Here is a 22,761-nt window from a genome sequence, read left to right on the forward strand (position 1 = left end):
CCTGTGAAGTCCTTACTTCTTCCCTCAGCTCATAAAAAGTCCTAGGCTTGGTTAGATAGTCATAGTTCTTGGGTAACATGAGCCAAGTGAAATGGCAGGAAGCTTGTAACCACTTGAAAGGATGTGGAGAGAAAGGCCTGTCCTAAAGTCACTTCAAATACTGCCCACGAAGTGTCCAACTCTGAGCAAATTTGGTGGACAGGCCCACAGTCAGAGTATTTGCACAGTGATAGGAACAATCCACTTTGATTTAAAAAGCTGTCATTGGGAATTTGGTTGACAAAGCTGTTTTATCTCAAAGTACATTTTCTTCATCAAATCAAATCTCCACATATACTCCAGGCTTTACCAACCATTACTAGGTGAGGACAAGAGTCATATTGATGACAATGAGGCATATTGTGGGGTAGCAAGAAGGACACTAAGGTATGAGGTTGGAGAACTCACCATAAAACAAAGCCAGGTATTCTGAGGATGGGTGTGAATGAGGACCAAAGTTGAAGGAAGACATCCATTTTGCATTGAACAATTAGATGCCACGGATGCAATATGGAAGCCAAATAAACCACGTGTGTGACTGAGCTCCTCTGACTTTGCACATCGGTTATTTATCTGGAACCTTGAGTCATCCTTGAGTCAGACGTATGAGTAAACTGGAAATCTTATCTGCCCTCACACTCCAGGTTCAAGACAGGAAAAAGATGAGCCCAGGAAAGGTTACTAATCTGAAAAGGCAGGCAGGTGCAGTGGAGCTAAGTCACCCTAACTAACCCACTTAAGATCAGCCAAGTCCAACAGAATGCCAGGAGCATGACTGAGTCCAAAGGGATCAGGAAAGCCACCCTGCTGAGCCCAGCCTAGACTGACTGACCTTCCCTGGGGAAACACCATGAGGATCTGTGGCTGTGTGTCACACAGCAGTTTTCTAACAATGGCTAACTAATATGCCAATTCGTACCCTTATGAGACAAGAGAGCTCTCCGTGGCTATACATACTTCCCAAACTGGCTCAGCTTAGGGGATACAGGATTTCCAAGGTGTCATTGGATGGTATTCTCTACAGAAGGGTCAGAAACCATGACGACATATACAGGCTTCCCTTTCTGTTCAGAAGGGATCTTTATCAAGTCATTCCTTATTGGAAACTATATACCACACTAGTCTCTTCCCTAGGAAAACTAAGGGGTGGAAAATGCTATCTGGTTCCCAAGAGAAAACAAGGTAATTTTTAGCTGTAAAATGTTTGAAACTAGAGTAGGAAAACAGAGAAGTGAATGAAGAGTAATGACTCCTCCCCACCCATGAAGCTCAGGAGCAATGAATTACTTGGTTTTTTTTTTTTTATATGCCGTCACAAACCAAGCAAAATGCTTTACACAGAAGGTGCCTAATATGTGTATTGGCATGAATGGATGGATGTTGGAATGCTTTTGAACAGAGGTTTTGCCCTTTTTTTCTTGGAGTTTCTTAGGGAAAAGTGGGGTGGCATCGTTGAGAAAAGGTGAGGAAGGAGCTATAAGACATGTGGGGGCAAGAAGCAGGTGGATGTAAGAGGTAAGAAACAAATGTTGATTGGGGCAGGTGTTTGATGCAGCAGTTAGACTGCCACCTGGTTCAAGTTCTGCACCTTGCTTCTGAGCCAACATTCCTACTGTTGTATTCCCTGCGAGGCAGCAGGTGATGATTCAAGAGCCTGCATCCCTGCTGACTGTGTGGGAACCGAGAGCTCAGTCCTGGTTGCTAGGGGCACTTAGGGAGTGAATCAGTGTATGGCATCTGTCTCTGACACTCCAATAAAATGAAAATAAATAAAAATGGAAGAAATAAAAGAACTGTTGGCAGAACCTAGAAAGAAGTGATTTGGGTAATCAGGGAAAGGGAGTAAAGGTGGAGAGAACACTTGGTGTAGACAACAAATACAGTTTACATTTAAAGGATATATCAAAGTCTACTCCCAAAGGATACTTGCTATTGCACTAAATAAGAGGCTCTTTTAGTTTGTCTTACTTAAGTCTTCAACCTAATGCAATCATTTTTATTGCATTGGTGGCATCTTTTATTATCACACCCAAACTTACTGCTAAGTTATCTTCAGATGTATCTAATGTTGTTCTATAATTGAATTAAAGCTGCAGGATGTCTTGGATTAGAAGGATCTTTCTTCAAGCAGGCCTAAGGTTAGTTGGAGAGTGTGACCTGTCCGGGATAGAATTCCCTCCTCCAAAACATCCGTAGCATTATACTGGATTCATTTGCAACTCACTGGGAGATTTTATTTTGTCCAATTTGTTGAAGATTTGCTATGTGTTTTTATTTCTCTTTTCAATTCAGTTCAATATGCATTTATTTAGCTCTCTTACTGCAAATGATATGAAAAGTGTTACTGAATTCAAAGAATAAAGAAAATGGCAGATAAAATTCAAGAAAAGGAAGATATATAATGAACGAATAAATAAGTTCATTCATGAATAAAGAATTTATTCATGAATAAGTAAACTCATTCATCCAACAAATGAACCTACAGTCTTTACTTTTACAATGCAGTGAGCTAGGTAAGCACTGTGTAATAGAGGGAGAAATATGAGCCACTCTTCTGTTCTCTGGAAATTTAGATTTTTTTTAAAAGAAAATATGCCATTGTATGGCTTAAGTTCAATTGTATTAATGCTTTAACCCAACCAAAAACATCATGAAGAAATAAACTCTCAACAATTTCCTTAAACCTTAAAAACACTGAACATTCTATATGGGAAAGGCCAATGAAATCACAGCAGTGTGTAGGATATGCATGTGATGGCTAGACAAAGCCCTGCAGCCACTAATCAGTAGGCTTCAGGAAGAGAATTTAAAATATTTGGATGGGGGTGGGGAGCCAGTGCTGCAATGTGGCAGGTATATCCACTTCCTGCAATGTTGACATCTCCAATGGGCACTGGTTTGTGGCTCAGCTGCTCCGCTTACCGTCCAGCTCCTTGTTAACAAGCTGGGAAGAGTGTCTGAAGATGCCCTAAGTAACTGGGCCCCCGCTACCCACATGGGAATGAAGCTCCTGGCTTTGGCCTGGCCAGCACTGGCTACCACAAGCATCTGGCGAGTGGACTAACCCGTGAAGAATCTCTCTCTCTCTCTTTCCTCTCAAATAAATAAACTTGAAAAACTCTCAATATTTTTTCAAGCCTGTGTGAAATACTTCTCAGTGTAGTGTATTAGAGGTATTTTTCTGAGCATTGCAAAAGATTTCTTTAGCTTTAGAAAGAATTATCTTTATCCAAAGTTAGTTGACAAGTAGAACAAACGTTCATAAAATTCCAAAACACATCAAGAAAATTACATCTATTTAATCTACCCACACTCTAACCTTGGCTCCTTGTTTGTAAAACTACAGCCCTTCAATAGTCAATGAATAAAAAAATGAAAGAACCAGAAGCACCATGACAGAGTGAACATTCTACAGAGAGGATGACAACTGCATGTACGTAGCATCATAGGGATGCTTGCTGCTGTTCTTACCACCTGCTGCCACTGGAACCTCAGCTCCATGAGGGCAGGACCTCTGCCTATCTAATTTTCTGCTGTGTCTGCAGTACCTAGAATAAGGAATGCCAGACAGGGGACTCAATAAACAGAATCAATAAACGAATAAATGTGTCTCATCCAGTGAACAGCAGAAATGCAGAACCCGGTATTTGTACAATGGCATGCTACTATAAATGTGTTTCCAACTCCACATTCAATGATATCCACAGTGCTAACTTCAAATTACTGTGGCAGGAGAACTTACACCATAGGAAATGGCCAATGCTATAAACCAAGACAGCTTCTTGCTTTTAAAATGTTTAAAATGCAGATTAGACTCTAAAATGTGTCATGTTTTTCCCCATTCCATCACGAATAACACAATATTGAAGAAGAGTTCCTCCAATGCTCAAAATGATGGCCAGGGAGTCATTCATGTCACTGATGACCAAGGATTACCCCAGTGCGTTCTTCATTGTTTTGCTCTCATGTCTCTTAATATGAAAGTCTTCAAAAGACCCACAGAAAATACGCATTGAAAAACCATGCCTGGAGTTCCAATTGTTTGGCACCAAAATAAACTTAATCTTTTAATCCCATTTCCATGAACTTTTTGGAGTGTCCTGTATTTCACCATCAATCAAGTCAAAATTATACTTGTTCCTCAACCGCAGCTGTTGGTACTGAATACAAAAATGGAATAAAAATCAAGAAATGTGTTCTGAAACTTTCTTGGATATATGAAATTCATGATCAAGAACTTGGTATGTTTTACTAAGTGATACGTCATATGCTCTTTATATAAGTAAGATTCATAATGAGCAGGTACATGTGTCTACATCTTTATGTTTATAGAAAATTGTTTGGAGCCCTGGGTAAGTGTTTGCCAACACATCACTGCCTGAAACCATAATACAGAGTGGAAGGTAATAAACAACGAAAGAGTTGCATGGGGTCTGAAAGCCAAGGAAAAGGGCAGAGTTCCTAAGAGATCCAGGAAGGCAGCCCTCACAGATTGCAAAAGGGGGCTGAGAATCAGCAAGACCCTCGGCAAAAGAAATCAAGTGAACTGCTTCCTTGGGAACCCTCTGCTTGGCTTGTCCAGCTAGTCCTTGGGGGTAGAATGCAGATAGCTTCCTATCCTAACAAGGTCACTACTTGCCTGCGGCTGCCCAGGGAATCAGACTCGGCACATCACAGATGATCTTACAAGATGGAATAAGATAATTGTTAAGCTTCTAGAAATGGTAACATTTACCCCCTTTTGGAACTCCAAAGTAAGAGCAGTATAGAACACACTGGAGAGAGAAAAGTCCCAGGAAGCAAACAAAAATCAGTTAGCTAGGGATTTCTACAAAAAGATATAACATTTCAGAGGTGGTAAAATAGGTATAATTAAAGAGACAATTCTGCTATCCATTTATTCACTAATCAAATGGTCAGGGATGGGACAGAATAAATCCTAGAGCCATAAATAGGACCCAAGTCTCCCACATGGTTGTCAGGAACCCAATTACTTGAGCAGTCACCTGCTGCCTTGCAGGGTCTGAATTGGCAGGAAGCTATAGTCAAGAACCAACCTGGAAATTAAGCCTTAAGTGCTAAAGGGGATGCAGGTGGTGTGACTGCTAGTCCAAACACCTACCTCCAGAGACACTGTTTTTCACAGGATTTGCAGGCTGGAGATCTAAAATGCACTACATGGGCAGGTGGAAGTGGACCCCACACCTCTCAAAATATCCTTTTCATTTGAGAATGAAGTTGCCTATAAAGTTAGACACTACCTCTTTCCTCAATGACTTTGTAGACTCATAAATTTTCTAAGGATTCAAGGAATTTTCTGAAAGGCTTTAGGACTGACACCATTGCCCACTGTCCTTCTGTCCTTCCATGCTAATGTGCCACTCCCACACCTGTCATACTGACAGAACCTCCAAGATGATGCCAGTCTAGAGGACACTTTCCTTCTTAACCTGCAGTCAGTCTCACAGAAGGGTGTGGAGAGAGAGGAGAGGAGCTGGTATTGGCGACCTGTCTCAGGGTCAAACCTTATATAAGTTACTAGAGGATAGATAGCACAGGCTCCTGGCACAAAATAGCACCCATTCTACAACTGGTTCTGATGTGGGTATCCTGGCTGCAGGTGTATCTTGTGGAAACTACCTGCTCATCGGTAGATACAAATCATTACCACTTGAGATGCTTGGGTAAGTCTATCTATACTTAACCTAGGGAAGGAGCATTAGAAAGAGTGCGCAGCCTTAGGGTTGCCCACGACCAACGTGTTGTAAAAAGTCATTTAGAGGATGATGGTGCCACTAGAACTCTAAATCATAAACTTGTACACAGTGATGTTGTCGAAAGAGGTGTGCTTAGTGTCTCTTGTAAAAGAGACACGTGCACAGAACACATTGTCTTTACTCCCCATGTGTATATGTGTGTTTAGAGGGAAGACCTGTGAAGTTTTAGGGTGGCTGGTGGGATGAGAGCCAACCCACAGTCCTGCTATGAACAGTCTGGATTCTCTTCCTAGACAATAGCAGGTAGGACCTAATAACAAGCATTGCTGGGAAAGCCTTGATGTCCAGGAAGGAGACCCCCTGGAAAAACACAGAGTTCTGGCCCAGGTTCCATTTAAACTGTGTCACACACATAAAGATGATAGCATTTCTTCTCACAGGCTGGTTTGATATGTGACATAACTTTAAACACACAAAAAAGTGAACTATAAAGTAAAATAACATTGCATTAAGGAAAGCATCACATTTAGAAATTGTAAGCTCGCTCTCCCTGTTTAACTTAATAATACAGCCAAGTATAAAATCTCAGAAGCTAAGGGAACACACTTGAGTTGGGGAGTATGTGGTCAGAGACCAGATTAACTAAGAGAAAATCCTGAAAGTTAAAAAAAAAAATTCAGATAGGAAATAACTTATTGTTGGAAAATGATTTCTACTTCTCATCTCAACTTTTGGAGCTAAAATAAGGTTAGGCCATGAAAGAACAAACTATTTCCAAACCAATCATCTTCAGCCATGGTTGGAAATAGTGATAACCCAAAAAGTACCAGTTATCTTGAGAAGGTCTGGGCTCATAATTGAGTCTATTTACAGTGAAAGGCACTTTATGTTTACCTTGCACTTTTGCTGAGTTGTTCATAACATTCATGAACTTGAGCCCCCGTAGAAACATCTCTCTGCCTGCCTGCTCATACGAACCCACAGCTGAGGGGCTGGAGAGCACTTTTTCTGCTGACTGTGGTCATGCATGGCTGGATGATTTATGGCCAAGGCCAACAACCACATCCATATCTCAAAGTCATTAATTACCAAGAGAGAGAGAGAGCCCAGAATCACTCAGGAGAAAGTCTTCAGACAGTCAATCTGTTCAGAAACTTTTTTTAAAGTCATATTAAGATTTTTCTCAGTGGCATTTTTGAAATATAACCTTGCACAAGGACTACGGTGAATGGTTCCTGATAGTGTTCATAATGTTAGCATCTGGTGAAAGGACCAGATGTGACTGTATAATGACATATAACAAATGATGACAAAACTTTGGAGGTCAAGGAAGTGTGCCAAACATCAAAAGGGTACATTTCAGAAATTGCCAGCGATGATCTTGGTAGCAAAATCCAGACAAAGTCTAGAAAAGATGATTAAAGAAGATGACTCGTGGGCTCTCAGGAAATATAGGGGCTCCCACTGAGGCCAGCTTGAGTCCCTACCAGCATATAATATGTTTGAGATAGCATATTAGGATGCTTTGCAACACCTATCACATTGTTCTTCCAGATAAGACAGTGCAGCATTGGCTGGTAACCAAGTCTCCAATCCCCAAGATCTGGTACTTGTGTTTGTCTATCCTATACAACTAATTTCACATCCACTTACAGAACATAGACTTACACCCACAGAACACAGAGTGCTTCTTCTAAGCAAGGGCTAGAAACAAATAATGAAGTCCCTACACTTAGAGGACTGCTAATGCAGTGGCAGGAAAGGACGGTGTACGAGTGACCACAAACCAAGCTGGAGTAAAATCACCATCAGAGACCAATCAGCTGCTATCGTGAATGAAGACCAAGGTTCCTTCCAGTTGAAAGATGTGAAGAATCTTGGCAGGAAGTTGGCATCAACCAAAATAGGGGAAGGAGAGAGTATGACTTACTAATTTTTATAAAAATATCCTACAAATCTGTTAATATCAGGAGAAATAGGCTGTAGAGTTATGGGAAACCTTTGTATTACTTCAGAATTCTAGATTCAAATTTAAAACGATGATAAAATATAAAGCTTAATGCTTTGCATGGGGATGGTAGTGACGGCTCTGAAGGAGGAAGTGACACAAGGCAGAGGTGGGGAATGATGACAAAATGGGCTTTGCCCCAAACGGCATGAATAGAGGCCTTACAGCAAGAAAGCGAAGCACAATGGGATAGGAGCAGGGACTCCAAGGATACTCAGGATGGGTCCCAGGGCTCTTGCTGGGAACCAGCCCTGGTTAGGTGGTCCTTGACGGATAGGTAACAGCACCACTGGGCTCAAGAGTCATGCAGGCTGACATTTGAGTTCTGTGTAGCCACTACCTTTGCAACAGCACTGAGTGTGTTACATCCCTTCATAAAGCTCTAGTTACCTTCCTTGAAAATGGGGAGGATTATGTGATCCGACACATAGGATCACTCAAATGGGACTGTAAGTGGTACAGAGCAGAGGATAAACACTCTAAATGCAGGGCTAAACTGGAAGAAGTTTTTCTGCTATCTGTGTAGTTTTCCTTAAAGCAAGCAGAAAAGTAGAAAATTCTTTCTCTTGTTTCATCCCAATCTCATTCAGTAGAGAGCGTACAGGTAGGCAATAACTTGAGCCAGAGACAGGCCAAAACTCCCTGGGGAAGGTTGGATGTGCCTGGGGTTAGGGATGTGAACAGAGGATGCAATCTGACATTAACCAGCTGTATAGTCCGCAACGAGTGGCTGGCAGGTACTTTGTGAAACCCAGGCTCCCAGAATGGGAGCCCAGGTGAGTAGAGAAGCAGGGAGTCAGGAGAGGCTGTGGGGCAGACCCAAAGCAAACAGCAAGGAAGTCAGGAGAAGGGAGGCATGGTGAGAGCTGGGATCACTGTCAGAAAAAGCAAGAATGGAAATGCCTGGCCTGCCTGCTGGATTTGGAAATAGAAAGAGGTCTTAATCTCTTGCAGCAGAATCCCACTGAAACCACAGGGAATGTGGCAGGCTGAGAGAGCAGCTGGCACAGAGAGGACCAGGCCAGGAGTTGCAGCTATGTTAACAGACCACATTGTGAGTGGGGGAAACCACAATCTTAATTAATTTAACCTTTCTCCTAAGGAAGATAGAATGAGCACTTGTTCTACAGATGAAGAAGCTGAAAACCACAGAGGTTAAGTTACCAGGCAAAAGTCCCACAGTCGGCAATAGGAGATGGGATGGGAACGGCACGTCAGGCTTTGAGGACTGAGCTCTGGGAGGAAGCAGGAAAGCACAACATTTACCAAGTGCCAGATCCCAACGTTCATCCCAGGGACCACCAAGGAGTTAGAGGACCTGGAAGGAGATGAGGTGGATGTGCAGAACTTCCCAGCATACGGTGATGGTGAAGTGGAAAGACATTTCCAGGCACTCTGCAGGTCTGAGACATCTGGGGAGTTGGGTGGGGGAGCAGTGAGCAAAGCTCCTACGCTGACCCTGCCCTAGCTGCTCTGGTACTAGTGAGCAGCTGAACTCAGCTGTGACTGCCCGTCGCTAGCTGCCCGTGTACACACTAGCCTTTGAGTCAGTCCTTCCCTCTGATGACTGCTGTGTGATATGTGAGGGATGCCTGCATGCTGAGTGTGTGTGTGCATGTGTGCGCAGTTAGCTATGAAGCCTACGCAATTCTGTATGGGTTAGTGAGCGTTGAACTATGGTGCAGCACTTGTATGAGAGTGTGAGTCTATGTGTGTTGGTACCTGTGGGTGTGACTGGAAGACAAATGACTTTGTATGTGTACGGCCTGGATGGTGAATATGTGTGTAATGTGTGTATGTTGTCAGTAAGGTGAGTGTGTCTATTTGTGTGCAATGCTCAGAGGTGTTTACATGGTGTGTGATTGTATATATGCACAGTGAGCCATAGAATCTGCCTAGTGTGTGTGATGTGGGCAGTCTGGTACGAGTTTACCTATAGTGAAGGTTTGTATGTATACATAGAACTGTAGAGTCTACACGGCGTGTGTGTGTGTGTGTGTGTGTGTGAGTGATATAGGCATTGCAAAGATGGGACAGCCATCACCCTGGGCAAAGGCAGGTCACCCCCCAGCAGGGATCACCAAAGGCATTGGAAGCAGTGACAGAGGGGCAGGCAAAGGAGAGACTACAATCCCGCAACCCTCAAGGACCTGCAAGGCATTGCAAGTTGGCTTTGGCGCTGGAGTAGTGGCTGCAAAGGGAAGAGTCCTGTGAGGACACTGTGTTTCTCAGCACCGCCTGGCCCCACTGTTGCTGGACTCCCTCGAGGGCATTGCTAGAGGAGCATGGGTATTATCTTCAGATGCAATCAAAGGGTTCTAGCCACACACGCACAGATTCCTGCTCCTCTCCTCACCCCTTCCCCATCCAGTGTACAGTCAGGAGAGAGCCATGGGCAGGCTGTGAAGAGGCACAGGATGGTGAGAAGTTAGGTCTGCAACCCAGACATCAGCTGGATAAACAGATTGTGGGTTGTGAGGTCCAGGTTTAAACAGGTGCACAGATATTAGCTGGCCTCCAGGAACAGGATGCTGAAGCAAAATGATGAGAAGCCAGAGAGCCAGGGCTCTGTGCCAGGAAGGTTGCCAGTCTCCCAGAGGAGCTCGGCTGGTGAGAATGCCTATTTCAGAGAGCAGGCTGATATCCCCAGGTACCACCAGCTCGAGGCATGCTGGCTGAAGCATATAGGAACACTGGCAGTAGGAAGATAAGGAGACAGGGCATAGCGACTAAGACATGCACATCCAACATTTGGGTTTGATTCTGGCTCCAGTTCTCAACTCTAGCTTCCTGTCAATGCAGACCTTGGGAGGCAACAGTGGTGGCTGATATAGCTGGGTCCCCACCAGCCACATGGGAGAACTGAATCATCTTCCCAAGTTCCGGCTTCAGCCAAGCGCAGTCCCAGTGGTTGCAGGAATTTGAGAGAGTGAACCAGCAGTGGATAGGAAATCTCTATCTCTGGGCCTTCTCTGCCTCTCCAAAGCATCTTTTTAAAAGGCAGAGAGAAAATGTCCCTCTACCCGGCTCACCAAAGTCTTTATTTTGCATTCTGGTAAAAATCAGTCTCCTAATAAGATGACCAATCTTGGCTTTTTTTTTTAAAGATTTATTTATTTTTATTGGAATGTCATGTAAACAGAGAAGTGGAGAGACAGAGTGGAAGATCTTCTGTCCACTGATTCACTCCCCAAGTGGCCACAATGGCCGGAGCTGAGCCAATCAAAAGGCAGGAGCCAGGAGCCTGCTCTGGCTCTTGCACGCAGGTGCAGGGTCCCTAGGCTTTGGGCTGTCCTCACTGCTTTCCAAGGCCACAAGCAGAGAACTAGATTGGAAGTGGACAGCTGTGGCTCTGACATACTTAGACCATCTTCTGCTCTTTCCCCAGGCACATTAGCAGGGAGCTGACACTCCTAACTGGAATGCCAACATAGCAAGCAGCTACTTCATCCATTGTGCCAAAATGCCAGCTTTTCTGGCCAGTTTTCAGTGAGACAGCCCGATCTATTGAGGGGAAAATTGGGATAGAAATTTGTTCTTCAGAGTGATCCTAAATCTGACTCCCCAGTAACATCAGCATCGTGATCTTGGACCTTCCTCCCGCTTCCCACAACCCCATCTAGTTTTCCTCTTTTTTTCTTTTCTAGATAAAACAAATGTCTGTGTGTAGTTATATTTCAAGCCCCTTTGTCCTTCTAGTTGGCCTTCTGCAGAACCAATGCATGGGGTTTATGCCTAGTTCTTTACAATACACTGTGTCAGAACAGAACTACGCCAATTTGACTATGGAGTGGAGCAAGGAACATTGCTCTCCTAGTTTGCCATCCATATGCCATCAATAGCATTAAGTCTGACGTAATCTATAGCTGTTACACCTTCGTCTTGGTTTAAATTAGACATCTAAAAAGCACAATTTAAACATTAAAATCAAAGGATTTCATACAATTGATTTTTCCATAGCCAAATATTAGGAATCTGATCATCTGATATCTTGGTATGCATTGGACAATATCATTCTAGGAGAAGGGGCTGGACTTTGTGCTGGGATCTGCTCTGGGACCAGCTTTCCTCAGCACATTGTCCACCTAGTCTTCTAGAAGAAATCTTCAGGGCTCATCCTTGACCCCTCCCAGCCCCCATGGGTCACCCAAACTAATGACTAACTCTGAGAGTCCTCCCTTCTGTTGCCTTTACTGCCCCCTCTGGTCAGGCTCTAACATGACAGGATCTAGGTGAAGTCCAGGTCCCACCAGGGATCCTCTGCTTAAAACATCAGGTCATAAGGCCCACCTCTATGGTGGGTGTCAAGTCTATGAGGCCCAGTAGTGTGAGGTCCAGTGGGTCACCTGGACTGGGCCCTTAAGTCCAGCTGTACGGTAGGTACTGGATCCATAAACCCCAGGGGTAGAAGGGTCAGTGTGGCTTGGGTCACCTGGCCCATGACCTTGAGCCCACCTGTGTGATGGGTGCTGGGTCCATGAGCCCCAGGGACAGGGTGTCCAGTGAGACTCGAATTGCCTGGCCTGGGTTCTTGGACCCACCCACATGGTGGGTGCCAAGTCCATGAGCCCCAGTGCTGGGTTCTGGCAGGGCCCGGGTCAGCTGACCTAGGTCCATGGGCACATCTATGAAAACTGGTCCTTCACAGTATAAAGCATGGAGTGCTGGATGGCAGACTACAGTGTATATGGAGGATATGGTAGCTCATTGGGTCCTGTAGAGAACATCTAGCAGAACAGCAAAGAATGGAGAATAAAACACATGGACAACTACCTCAGCCAAACGATGACAGCAAATATCTGGGTGAATGGAGACTCTAAGGTCAACTGTGTCAGCCAGCGGACATTGGAAGGGATTCCTCATCCATAGATCGGTGAGATTGACAGCATTTCAAAACAATTTCATCCCCCTTGGCAAAACTCTGGCAGTGTGCATCACATTGTGACCCTGGGCTGATATCGGGTGGCTATTCCTCATCCTAAGGTAGTGCGATGGTTGGGAGGCTGAGTAGGTCTTCTCCCATGATCTCTCCCCTCTCCACAGAAATGGGAAGAGAAGAAATAGAAAGTTTGGAAACAATTATCACACCCACTTCTCCCTAGCCCTAGACCCTTCTCACCCTAATCAACTATGTAAATATCACCTAAAACAATAATTATAGAAACAGAGTATATTTTTAAAAGTTGCTTTCATGACAAAAATGTCTTAGTACCCTTTGAAGAGCTTCAGGGTCCTTTTGCAAGCTCCCCCCTTTTCTGACTCTGTAGCCTGACCTCTCACCTCCTCTGTAGCTGCCTTGAATTTCAGCTGTAGCAATGGCTGGCTGCTTCCAGATGCACGTGACACCCTCCTGCTTCAAGGTCTTTACCAGTAGGCGCCAGGCGTTGCTGTAACCCTCACCAGTACTCGCCTCTAAAGTAGCAAACATCCCCATTTCACAGATGGGTGAGTCCAAATGGTAAGCATTTTGCCCACAGTGATATGGTTAATAAATTGTGGAGCTAGACAAACCCCTTAGCCTGAAGTGCCCTCCCGCCCGTTCCCCCTGACAACCACCTGCTCATCATCCAAGTCAGTTCTAGCATCAGCTTTTATAGGAATTCTGATTCTGCTTGACTCCAACTGTCAAACAGCACTCCACTCCGATGATAGGAATGGTTGTTTTCTTCTAAGGGTACTTCCTTGGGAGAGGCCTTTGTCCCATTCCTCCTGGGAGCTCAGAGCCTACATCCATTCTACTCCAGTAATCTGGCACATACTTTGATGAGAGGACTCGTTAATAAATAAAGGCATTCATTATTTAAGGGTTCCTTTTGTAGCCATAATATAACATTCTAGCCTTGTGCCAAGTTGGCAGTCTCTACCAATCAAAATATTTTGTGTGATACATACAAAACTATGACACTAGTTTCACTGTAGACCAGCTGGCTCCTGAAAATCAGCCCAATTATCCTACCTTCATTTACAAGCAGGGCAGTGTAGCTTTCTGGAATGGACAGTATGTCAAAGTACACAGTGGGAAGAGGTTTTGAAATGACAGAGCCTGGCACACTGATGGCTTTGGAAGATATCTCCTTCAAGAAGAGACTGTTTATGCCATAGCATTGATCCCTTTTTAGGCAAACCAAGCAACCCAAACCCCACAGCCCCAATCACCCACTTAAGGAGCTCTTACATACTGGCCATCCCCTGGCTGCTAACCAGACACTTGGCCACAGCCCCTACACCATAGAGCCTGCAGAAATGATATAAACCAGCCAATCATACACCTGCTTACCCTGCCTTACACATTGCCTTCAGATAAAATCACAGGAAACAGGTGGGTGTTCTGCATAACAGTTAAGATGCCTGAATCCCACACCAGAATACCTGGGTTCAAACTTTACTCCAATTTCTTTTTGCTTTCTTTCTTATTTCTTCTTCATTTGAGAGACTGAGAGTCAGATGCACACAAACACACATACACTGAGATGGAGAAACATGAACAAACTTCATTGACTGCTTTCATCCACACTGACCTCAGTTTGCAGCAAGCCAAATCTGGGAGGCAGGAGCTCAGTCCTGGTCTCCCACATAGGCAGGAGGGATCCAACCACGTGAGCCATTGCCTGCTGCCTCCCAGGATTTGCATCAGCAGAAAGCTGGAACTGGGAGCTAGAGCCTGGGCTCAAACTCATCAGCAGCCCTGGGCCAAATGCCCACCTCTTCACTCGAGCTGCTTCAGACCCTGGGGAGGCACTGACGATGGCTCAAGTCATTCAGTACTTGCCACACATGTGGGAGACCTAGATTAAGGTCCCAGTTTCAGCCCCAGCCATTGTAGACATTCCAAGGGATGAAATGGTGGATGGGAGCATGAGCTTTCCTAGTCTCTTGCTCTCCTCCATCATTCCCCTCCCTTTTCCAAATACATCAATGAAAGGGGAAAACAGCACAATGCTGTGCTTTCAATAATGTCCCTCACCCCCGTGGCCTCCTGATCAAACTGGGTGTTTACATGTTGATTCCTGTAAGCCACCTTGTGCCTCCTATCCCCAGGGATCCGAGTATAAAAATGCCTTCCTTCCTGACAGTCATTTGCCTGTATGTCATACTAGACCTGATTTTAAAAAATTAAAACACACACTAGTTCATGTCATGTAATAGGATTCTTCTCCTTGGTCTTTCTCACAAATTATCGAGCTATGTATCATTATCCTAGAGATAAGGGATGAAAGTGAATTAAAAATTCAGTGTCAAAGATGGAATTTAAATCCAGGTTTGAGGCTGGTACTAAAAGCTGAAAATGTTGGGGGCCCGGTGGCGTGGCCTAGCGGCTACAGTCCTCGCCTTGAACGCCTTGGGATCCCATATGGGTGCCTGTTCTAATCCCAGCAGCTCCATTTCCCATCCAGCTCCCTGCTTGTGGCCTGGGAAAGCAGCAGAGAACGGCCTAAAGCCTTGGGACCCTGCACCCGTGTGGGATACCCGGAAGAAGTTCCTGGATCCTGGCTTTGGATTGGCATAGCATCGGCTGTTGCGCTCACATAGGGAGTGAATCATCGGATGGAAGATCTTCCTCTCTGTCTCTCCTCCTCTCTGTATATCTGCCTTTCCAATAAATAAATAAATCTTTAAAAAAAAAAAGCTGAAAATATCCCCCCAAAAGAGTTACAAAAGACAATACAAAGCTACAAATATGGGCCCTGCCAGTCTCAGGTCTTGGCATATAAAATTGACTCTACAGAATATCAGCCTTTTGGTAGCTACAACAGTATATGAGAAAGTAATCTGTAAAATACAAATGTAGTGCATAGGCCCTTAAAATCCATTGTGGTGTAGTGGATTAAAAGCCCCTATCTGGCACAAGTGCATCCCATACTGGAGCGCTTGGGATTGAGTTCTGCCTCTTCTTCCAACCGAGCTTCCTGCTAACACGCCCAGGAGGCAGGAGTTAAAGGCTCCAGGAGCTGAGATCCTGCCACCCATGAAGGAAGCCCAGAGAGAGTTCCTGCTTCCTGACTCCAGCCTGTGCCAGCACCCAGCTTTCATAGGCATTTGGGGCATAAACCAGTGGAATGAAGATCTCAATTTCACTCTGTCTCACTCCCTCTCCATTTCACCCTTTCCTTTTCTTCTGTCACTCTGTCAAATAAATGAATAAATAAAACCTGAAAACAACCTATCTGCACCAATAAGCTCCTGTTACATGATCAATGTTTTCACTAATTACATGAGAGCTGGAGTGTTTGATGTATTCATTACATTTCAGAAATCACTTCATTTAGCCCTAATGGCAATTCTGTGAACTTTTACATCTCCGTTAATCGATACAGATTATCACTCCCCATTCATAGACAAGAAAATCAAGTTTTTGAAAGGTTAAATAGTTTTCTCAAGTTTGCATAGTTAAGTTATGTGGAGCTGTGCTTCAACTCAATGTATTGAACTGTTGCAAAATTTTCCTCATCTCTTAGTGCTCGGAATATTTGGGTAAACATTTGTCCTTTTGGGATGTCCAATATATGAACCCATGCCAAGTCTTTTCTCCCCTTTACCAGCTGTCACAACACATGAGGGATACAGTAACAGACAAACATCTTTAGTGCAACTGATTGTCCAATGTGTATTAGTCCTGCTCCTGAGGTGCTATGGTCTGTTCCCACTGAAGCTCAGGTTGGCTCCTAATGTTGCAACAGTGAGAGGTGTTGGGGCCTTTAATAGGCAGTGGGGGTACTGAACAGGGCTTATGCTGTTTGTACATGAGTGCCTTCGTCTCACAAGACTGATGGATTGGTTGCCACAAGAGGAAGCTGTTATGAAATAAACCAGGTCCCTCCTTTGTTCCCTCCCCCTCTCTCTCACATATATTCTTTTGCATGAGCCTGCTTCTCCTTCCCACCACAACTGGAAGCATCTAAGGCCATCCCCAGAATCTAATCAGGTGCTGGTAACTGCCCAGCCTCCAGAGCTGTCATCCAAGAGAAACTTTCAGCCTCATGTATTTTGCCGCAGCAACAGAAAGCATAACCAACCCTAAGCACAGTCCTATGAGCAGCATCCTCTGTGTCGTTACAGGTGTGACGTCAAACACACTGCATAGGGTCGGAGGCAAACCTCTCCCAGGTTTGGATTCCAGGTATCATCTACTTTACTCCTGGTTGGAAACAAATGGGTTGAGGCAAGCAATGATCACTTTCCTACTGCTGAGATGTGAATTTTCACAACGTTGAATTGATTGTTCATAGTAATAATTGCTGCTACTCATGGAGAACTTCTTTGGGTTTGACACTGTAAAGGCCCTTGGCCTGTTCTCTTAGCCATGACCATCAAACAGGTAAGAATACAGATCCTCAGATTAAGAGCCTTATTTTGGAAATACTGAGCTCATCATATTCCTAAATCCAAACTCTAAGATTCTCAACCTCTTATGGTAGGTAGGAAATACCTCGAGATGTTTTAAAATTGCAGGCTTTGATAAGTAAGTCTTTAACAGTGCCTGAGACTGTTTATTTCCACTAAGTGGCTGGGGCACACAGGCGATGCTGTCCTGTGTACCATACTTCAAGGAGGAAGACACTATTAAAAAAATATGCATAGCTCTTCTACTTGTTCTAAGCACTTCCCTCAGAGCTTGGTGATCCCCTCTGCATATCTTAAAGGCTAGAATTAACTCAGAGAATGACTTCTGCTAGTCAATCAATTCATAGACATTTATTGAGTGCCTGCTGAGAGCTAGCAGAATACCAGGTTAAGTGAGCTGAAGTCCTGGCCTCTGAAAGAAGAGCTACTGATGGAGATGAGATGCCCTGAGGACTCTGGTCATTGCAGCACAGCAGCCTGGTTGCCAGCCCAGATGTTAACTGTGAATTCTTTTTGATCGCTGCAGCACTGTTTTCACCACAAGACATGGACACCTTTCAGTATTGTGTGTTACTGACACAGAAAGTTGTTGGTTGTGTACCCTGTCTAGAATCTACTGTGTTGATTTCACACAACTGCCTTTCCTCCCCATTACAGGGATAGAAGGGGTGTCTTCAGAAAAAAAAAATCATGAAAAATTACATTATGAAAGCCCATGCATGAAATTTTTGAACTAAAATAAATTTTAATTCCATTTTCCCTGCAAACGTTTTGAAATACTCACATATAAAATCAAGCCATTGTTTGCTGGGATGAGAACACACTGAATACTTCTTGGCGTTGCTTTTAGAGAATTACAAAGATAAAACTTGACCTTTTCTGTATGCTTTTAAGTTTTATATGCTTTTGTTACACAGCTTGAAAATTAATATGAAATTAACTTTAACCTTAAGTTTATTTAATGAAACCAAGTCACAAAAAAGCAGCACCAGGATCCCAAAGAATAAAAACCCCTCCTAGATTAATGGTAAATGTCATCCAAGGTATAGAAATGTTACTATTTATAAGCACTTAAATTATTAAACAACCTTACTTCATAGATACCTTAATTATTTTCCATTTATTCTTTTTCTTTTATTCTTTGTTTACTGTCAATGCATTGTTGCTTTATGAATTACTCACTTCATCATGGACCAAGACACTGCTCTGGTGTGAATCACTGTGTGCATCCAGATTCATATATTGAAATCCTCAGCCCCAGAGGTGACGGTATAAGCAGATGGGCCCCTCTGAGGGTGATTAGGTCGAGAGGGAAGAGCCCTCCTGATGGGATTATTGAGAGGGTCCGCACCCAGAACTTCCTTGTCCCTTCTGTAACAGGACACAGAATAGAATATGGGGTCTCACCAGATAGTGGATCTACCCAGGTCTCAGTCTTAAACTTAGTAGCTTCCAGAATTATGAGAAACAAATTACTATTGTTCAAAAAACACCCAGTTTACAGTATTTTTTCCGCATCTTGACTAGACACACACACATTTTTATGATCAAGAAGTCTAAAGCTTTGGTCAAACGGCTCTCATCTGCCCCCTTTATGTGCAGAAACTCACAGAAAACTCCTTCTTTAGAAAATCCCATTCTGATCCCCTTTTCTTTAGAAAACTCCATTGGCTCTATTCATATAACATTCCTAAAGAGGGAGTGGGCAGAGGTGAAGGAGTTGGGAAGGTAGAGAGAGGGTCCACCCTCCCTACTGGGAGCTGGGCATCACTTGCTGGCCGAATTGCAGATCAGTGTTTCACTCCACTGAATCCTGGCACCTTTACATGGATTGTGTGATCATTTGAGGTCATTCAAACCTATGTAAACCCAGCAGCAGATAAGATTACAGTCAGGAACACAGAAAGCCAGTCAAGGTAACAGATGCAGGGAGGGGCAAGGGCCTAATCCTGTGAGCACAGAGGGGCCTTTCATGGCTCTAAGACTTTTCTGACTTTCTACTACCAAATGGGGAAGCTGGAAAAGCTGGAGAAGCTCTGGGATTGAAATGCTGGCTCAAAGATACTCTCACAGAGACTGTTGAGTCCATCAGGAGAAAACTCTACTGAGGAGGGTCAGAGTGTCTTACTGCCAAAGTCAAGGTCTCACAGCTAGAAAAACAAAATTGCTGTTTTTAACTGGGTCTTTATATCTTATTTAATTATGGTGATAGAATGTTAAGCCTGTAATTACACAGTAGACTGAAATTGAACTTTTGCAAAAATTAAAGAATAAAAGGAAAGAAGGAAAGGTGTTGAGGGAGAGGAGGAGGGGTACAACTCTGTTTATCTTCTTAGAATTACACTTAAGAAATCTGTCCTCCTTATATTATTACAAATAAACAGAAAAAGGAAAGAACCAGAATTGGAAGTTCGGTCTGCTATATTTTGATAACTCATTCTCCCAATTTATCATGCTCTAGCCTTCCTCTAGAAATACAGTTTTATCCTCATTTTGAGCTCTCTTTAATCACATCTATTGTTCTATTCATTCCGACATTTGTGCTAAACTCTGGAGTCCTCTACATGCCAGCAGCACAAGGTGAACAAAAATGACCAAGGCCCTGTCCCAAAGCAACCTTCATTTGGTTTCTGTCACTCCTCGTTGCAACATAATAGCTCCTTTCCCTAAGAGACATGCTTTACTTTCATCCTTACATATCCCTCCCAACACTGATGTGAGAAAAAGTCCGGAACACAGCAAAAACAAGGCACAGCCCACAGCTGACTTTGGGTCTAAAGACGTGAACCGGTTCTGAATGAAGATGCTTGATTTTCAACTTACAGTAAGGACAGACTTGCAGTAAGTCCCTCTGCAGTAGAAAACTATGTTTTTCCTAAGTATAAAGAGTCCTTGCCCTAAAAGCTGCCTGTTCAAATCAGATGTTGAAAGGGGTGTAGTCACTGTTAGTCCAAATGATTCCATTGTTAAGAACCGCCTCTCCTGAGCATCCAAGAGGATTAGATACAAGGAGTGTGAGTCTCCTGGTGAAGTTATGTAACCACAAGGGGCGGGGCAGGGTCTGGGAGCACAATCCAATCTGACAGCTTAGAAAGGCTTTCTGCTTTTCTTTCTTAGAGGGGACCTAATCTGGCCTAAACCTAAGAAGATTTGTCCCAAATTGGCCATACAGGCTGGAGGTAGTTTATTATTTAAGAGCTAATTTAACCATTTGTATTCCTCACTGGAGTCTGAGTGCCTTTATCCATTTGTGATCACTGAAGCGTTCCAGAACCTGTTAGCACCATCCCACGTTGCCATTGTTGTTTGCAAGCAGAAATCAAGAAACAGCTATCGGCAGTGTTAGCAATGACGTCATGAGAATGAGGAAACTCAAATTTGTGAGTCCTCACTACCCTTTGAAATCAATCTTCGTTTCTGGGGCTGAAAGTAGATTTTTGCGGAAAACTATCTTTCTCGCTAATATTTGGCTTCAGCATGAACAAAATAACTTAGTTTTGGGTGTTCTGATGGGAGCAGTGTCAGTAGACAAGATTGCTCCAACCACCTCTCTAGAGGGCTGCCGTAGATACAGAATGTAGTGCTTTAAAAACCAAGACGCAAAACCAACTTTCCAAACAGTTTAGGGGCAGACGGTTACTTGAGCCACTATCGACACTATTTAGAAATAAAATCTGTGTGTGTTTTTAAAGATGAATTATGTGAGGCCACTGTAGGAGTCGTCAGACACCTGCTCCTCAGCATATTTTGGGCGCTCATGATGAGCAGTTTTCCTTAATCACTGGGGCTCCTTCAGGAATATGAAACGAAGCACAAGAAGGCAAAAGAAGGTCTTGAGAGACAAGCCCAGTTGTGAACAATGAAACAGACTTCTCTGACAGGCCACACCTTCCACTTGCTGCCCAAGGTGGGAATGGAGCAAGAATGACGACTCCAGCGTGCAGGACACGTTGTCTGCACAGACACCCTTCTCTTGCCTTACAGTTGTCATTGCTTCTGCAGAAACGTTCAGTAGTGCAAGGAGCGGTTTGGAAATGCCTCCAGGTAAGTTTAGAAGTTTGGGCTGAAGAGGGACAGAACACTGACGTTTCAAATGGGTACCCAGGAAAGTGCATGCTGTTGGAGGGCCTACCTAGTGTGTCAAAGCTTGAACATTTCCGTTGCTTCTCATTAGTGATTTCCCGGCTTTAACTAAGTGTTCTCTCTTTATCCTTTGGCACTCGCTCTGGACTAATGACACGCACGCTTGACACAAAATCTCATAAAATATTATGCTTTAGTAACTTCCTGGTTAAATTTTTATTTTGGTTTCTTTATAGGGGCCAAGGTGCAGTTTTTGCCATTTGGTTGTGAAAAATGTGTTATTTTATTAAGAAAAAAAAAGGGGGTTATTTTTCACAAAACAAACCCATGACTTGTGGCAGATTTATAAACAAATCCATTGTGCAGAAAGTACAAGCAGACAGCGATTCTTAATAATGACATCAAGGTAAATAACAACTATTTCCTTGAAGGTTTCCTGAGGTTGAAAATGCCTTTTTAAAGATCTAAATGTATTTGTATATATATATGATATATGATATGTATACATGCTAAGACAGGTGTACCTGTAATTCAGTTTTCAATATGCATAAACATGAATGTTTGCTCAAGAATGAAAACGAATAAACAAAACCCCAATGTCCTCCAAAAACAGAAGCCTTGCCCTCACTCAATATTCTCTTTGTAAATGAAATGAATGAAGGTGTCGAGTCGGGGGAAGACAAGCATTTAGGATAACAGGGAGTGAGAGCTTAAACAATGATACTGCTTCCAGCAAAGGGAGATAACTCATTCAGACCCCTCCACCACTCAGCGGGAACTGAAACTAGCTTTTCAAACAAGCCCATCACTTTCTATGTTTTGCTCTGGAGGCTGCTATTCACAATGAGTATTTCTGACCGGTCTACAAAGGTGTTCTTAACTTCCCCTTGTCAAATAAAATGAACAATCATACTTTGGCAACTAACACCCATCCACCGCATCCATCCTAAGCCAATCTTGCTATTTTCAGCACTCTGTCTCCTCAAGGACAGCAGCCACCTGCATGCAGAGACCTCAGCACGGTGCGGGGCTGGTGGGGGAGAGAGGAGCAGCGTCTGGGAGGGGAAGGCACCATTTTCTTTCTGCTCCAAACAAAGCATTACATTTACCTTCTACTTTGAAGATAGTAAAATGTGGTCGGCAATGGAAAGAGCCCAGGGCGTTACCCGCGCAGTTCATCCACAGACCCTGGTAAACCCACGTGGCCGTTATCACCGACGATGCTCGGGTGGTTACTTTCCACTCATTGGAGATGACGGCTGCAACAAGAGCTCCAAACCCTCCAATTCCAAACACCAGAGCCGGGATCTGTGCCCTGGACATGTTGCTCAGCCTCCTCGGGGGACACTGTCCAGCTGGAGTGCTTAGGTGGTCTAGACAGGCAGCAGACACAACCCACTGTGACAGGTGTTGCAGCAAGTAGATGGGAGTAGGTGACAATATTTCATGCTTAGATGAGCACACAAAGCACAGGACAAAGTTTGGCTCTCCAGTGGCATCTAAAAAAGCCCCATATCTTTCCAATTTCTTACATGGATATTTTTCTAAAATTGCGTAGATTCATTTAAAAGG

General features: G+C 43.8%; 1 protein-coding gene across 4 annotated transcripts in view; it reads right to left on the reverse strand.

The window, feature by feature from the left end:
• Nucleotides 1–22,512, reverse strand: part of CLDN10 (claudin 10) — a 106,856-nt gene extending 84,344 nt beyond the window's left edge. For 2 of the 4 annotated variants that reach the window (XM_040991236.1, XM_040991232.1), the window contains exon 1: nt 22,356–22,512. In XM_040991236.1, coding sequence (XP_040847170.1) covers nt 22,356–22,512 — 157 coding nt within the window. Of the gene's footprint in view, nt 1–22,298 lie in introns of all 4 variants that reach the window. The other 2 variants (XM_040991235.1, XM_040991231.1) reach the window with 1 other exon arrangement.
• Between the last annotated feature and the right edge of the window lie 249 nt (nt 22,513–22,761).

Source organism: Ochotona curzoniae, unplaced genomic scaffold (assembly GCF_017591425.1).
Source record: "Ochotona curzoniae isolate NIBS_2020 unplaced genomic scaffold, NIBS_Ocur_1.0 contig_64, whole genome shotgun sequence".
Classification (NCBI taxonomy): domain Eukaryota; kingdom Metazoa; phylum Chordata; class Mammalia; order Lagomorpha; family Ochotonidae; genus Ochotona; species Ochotona curzoniae.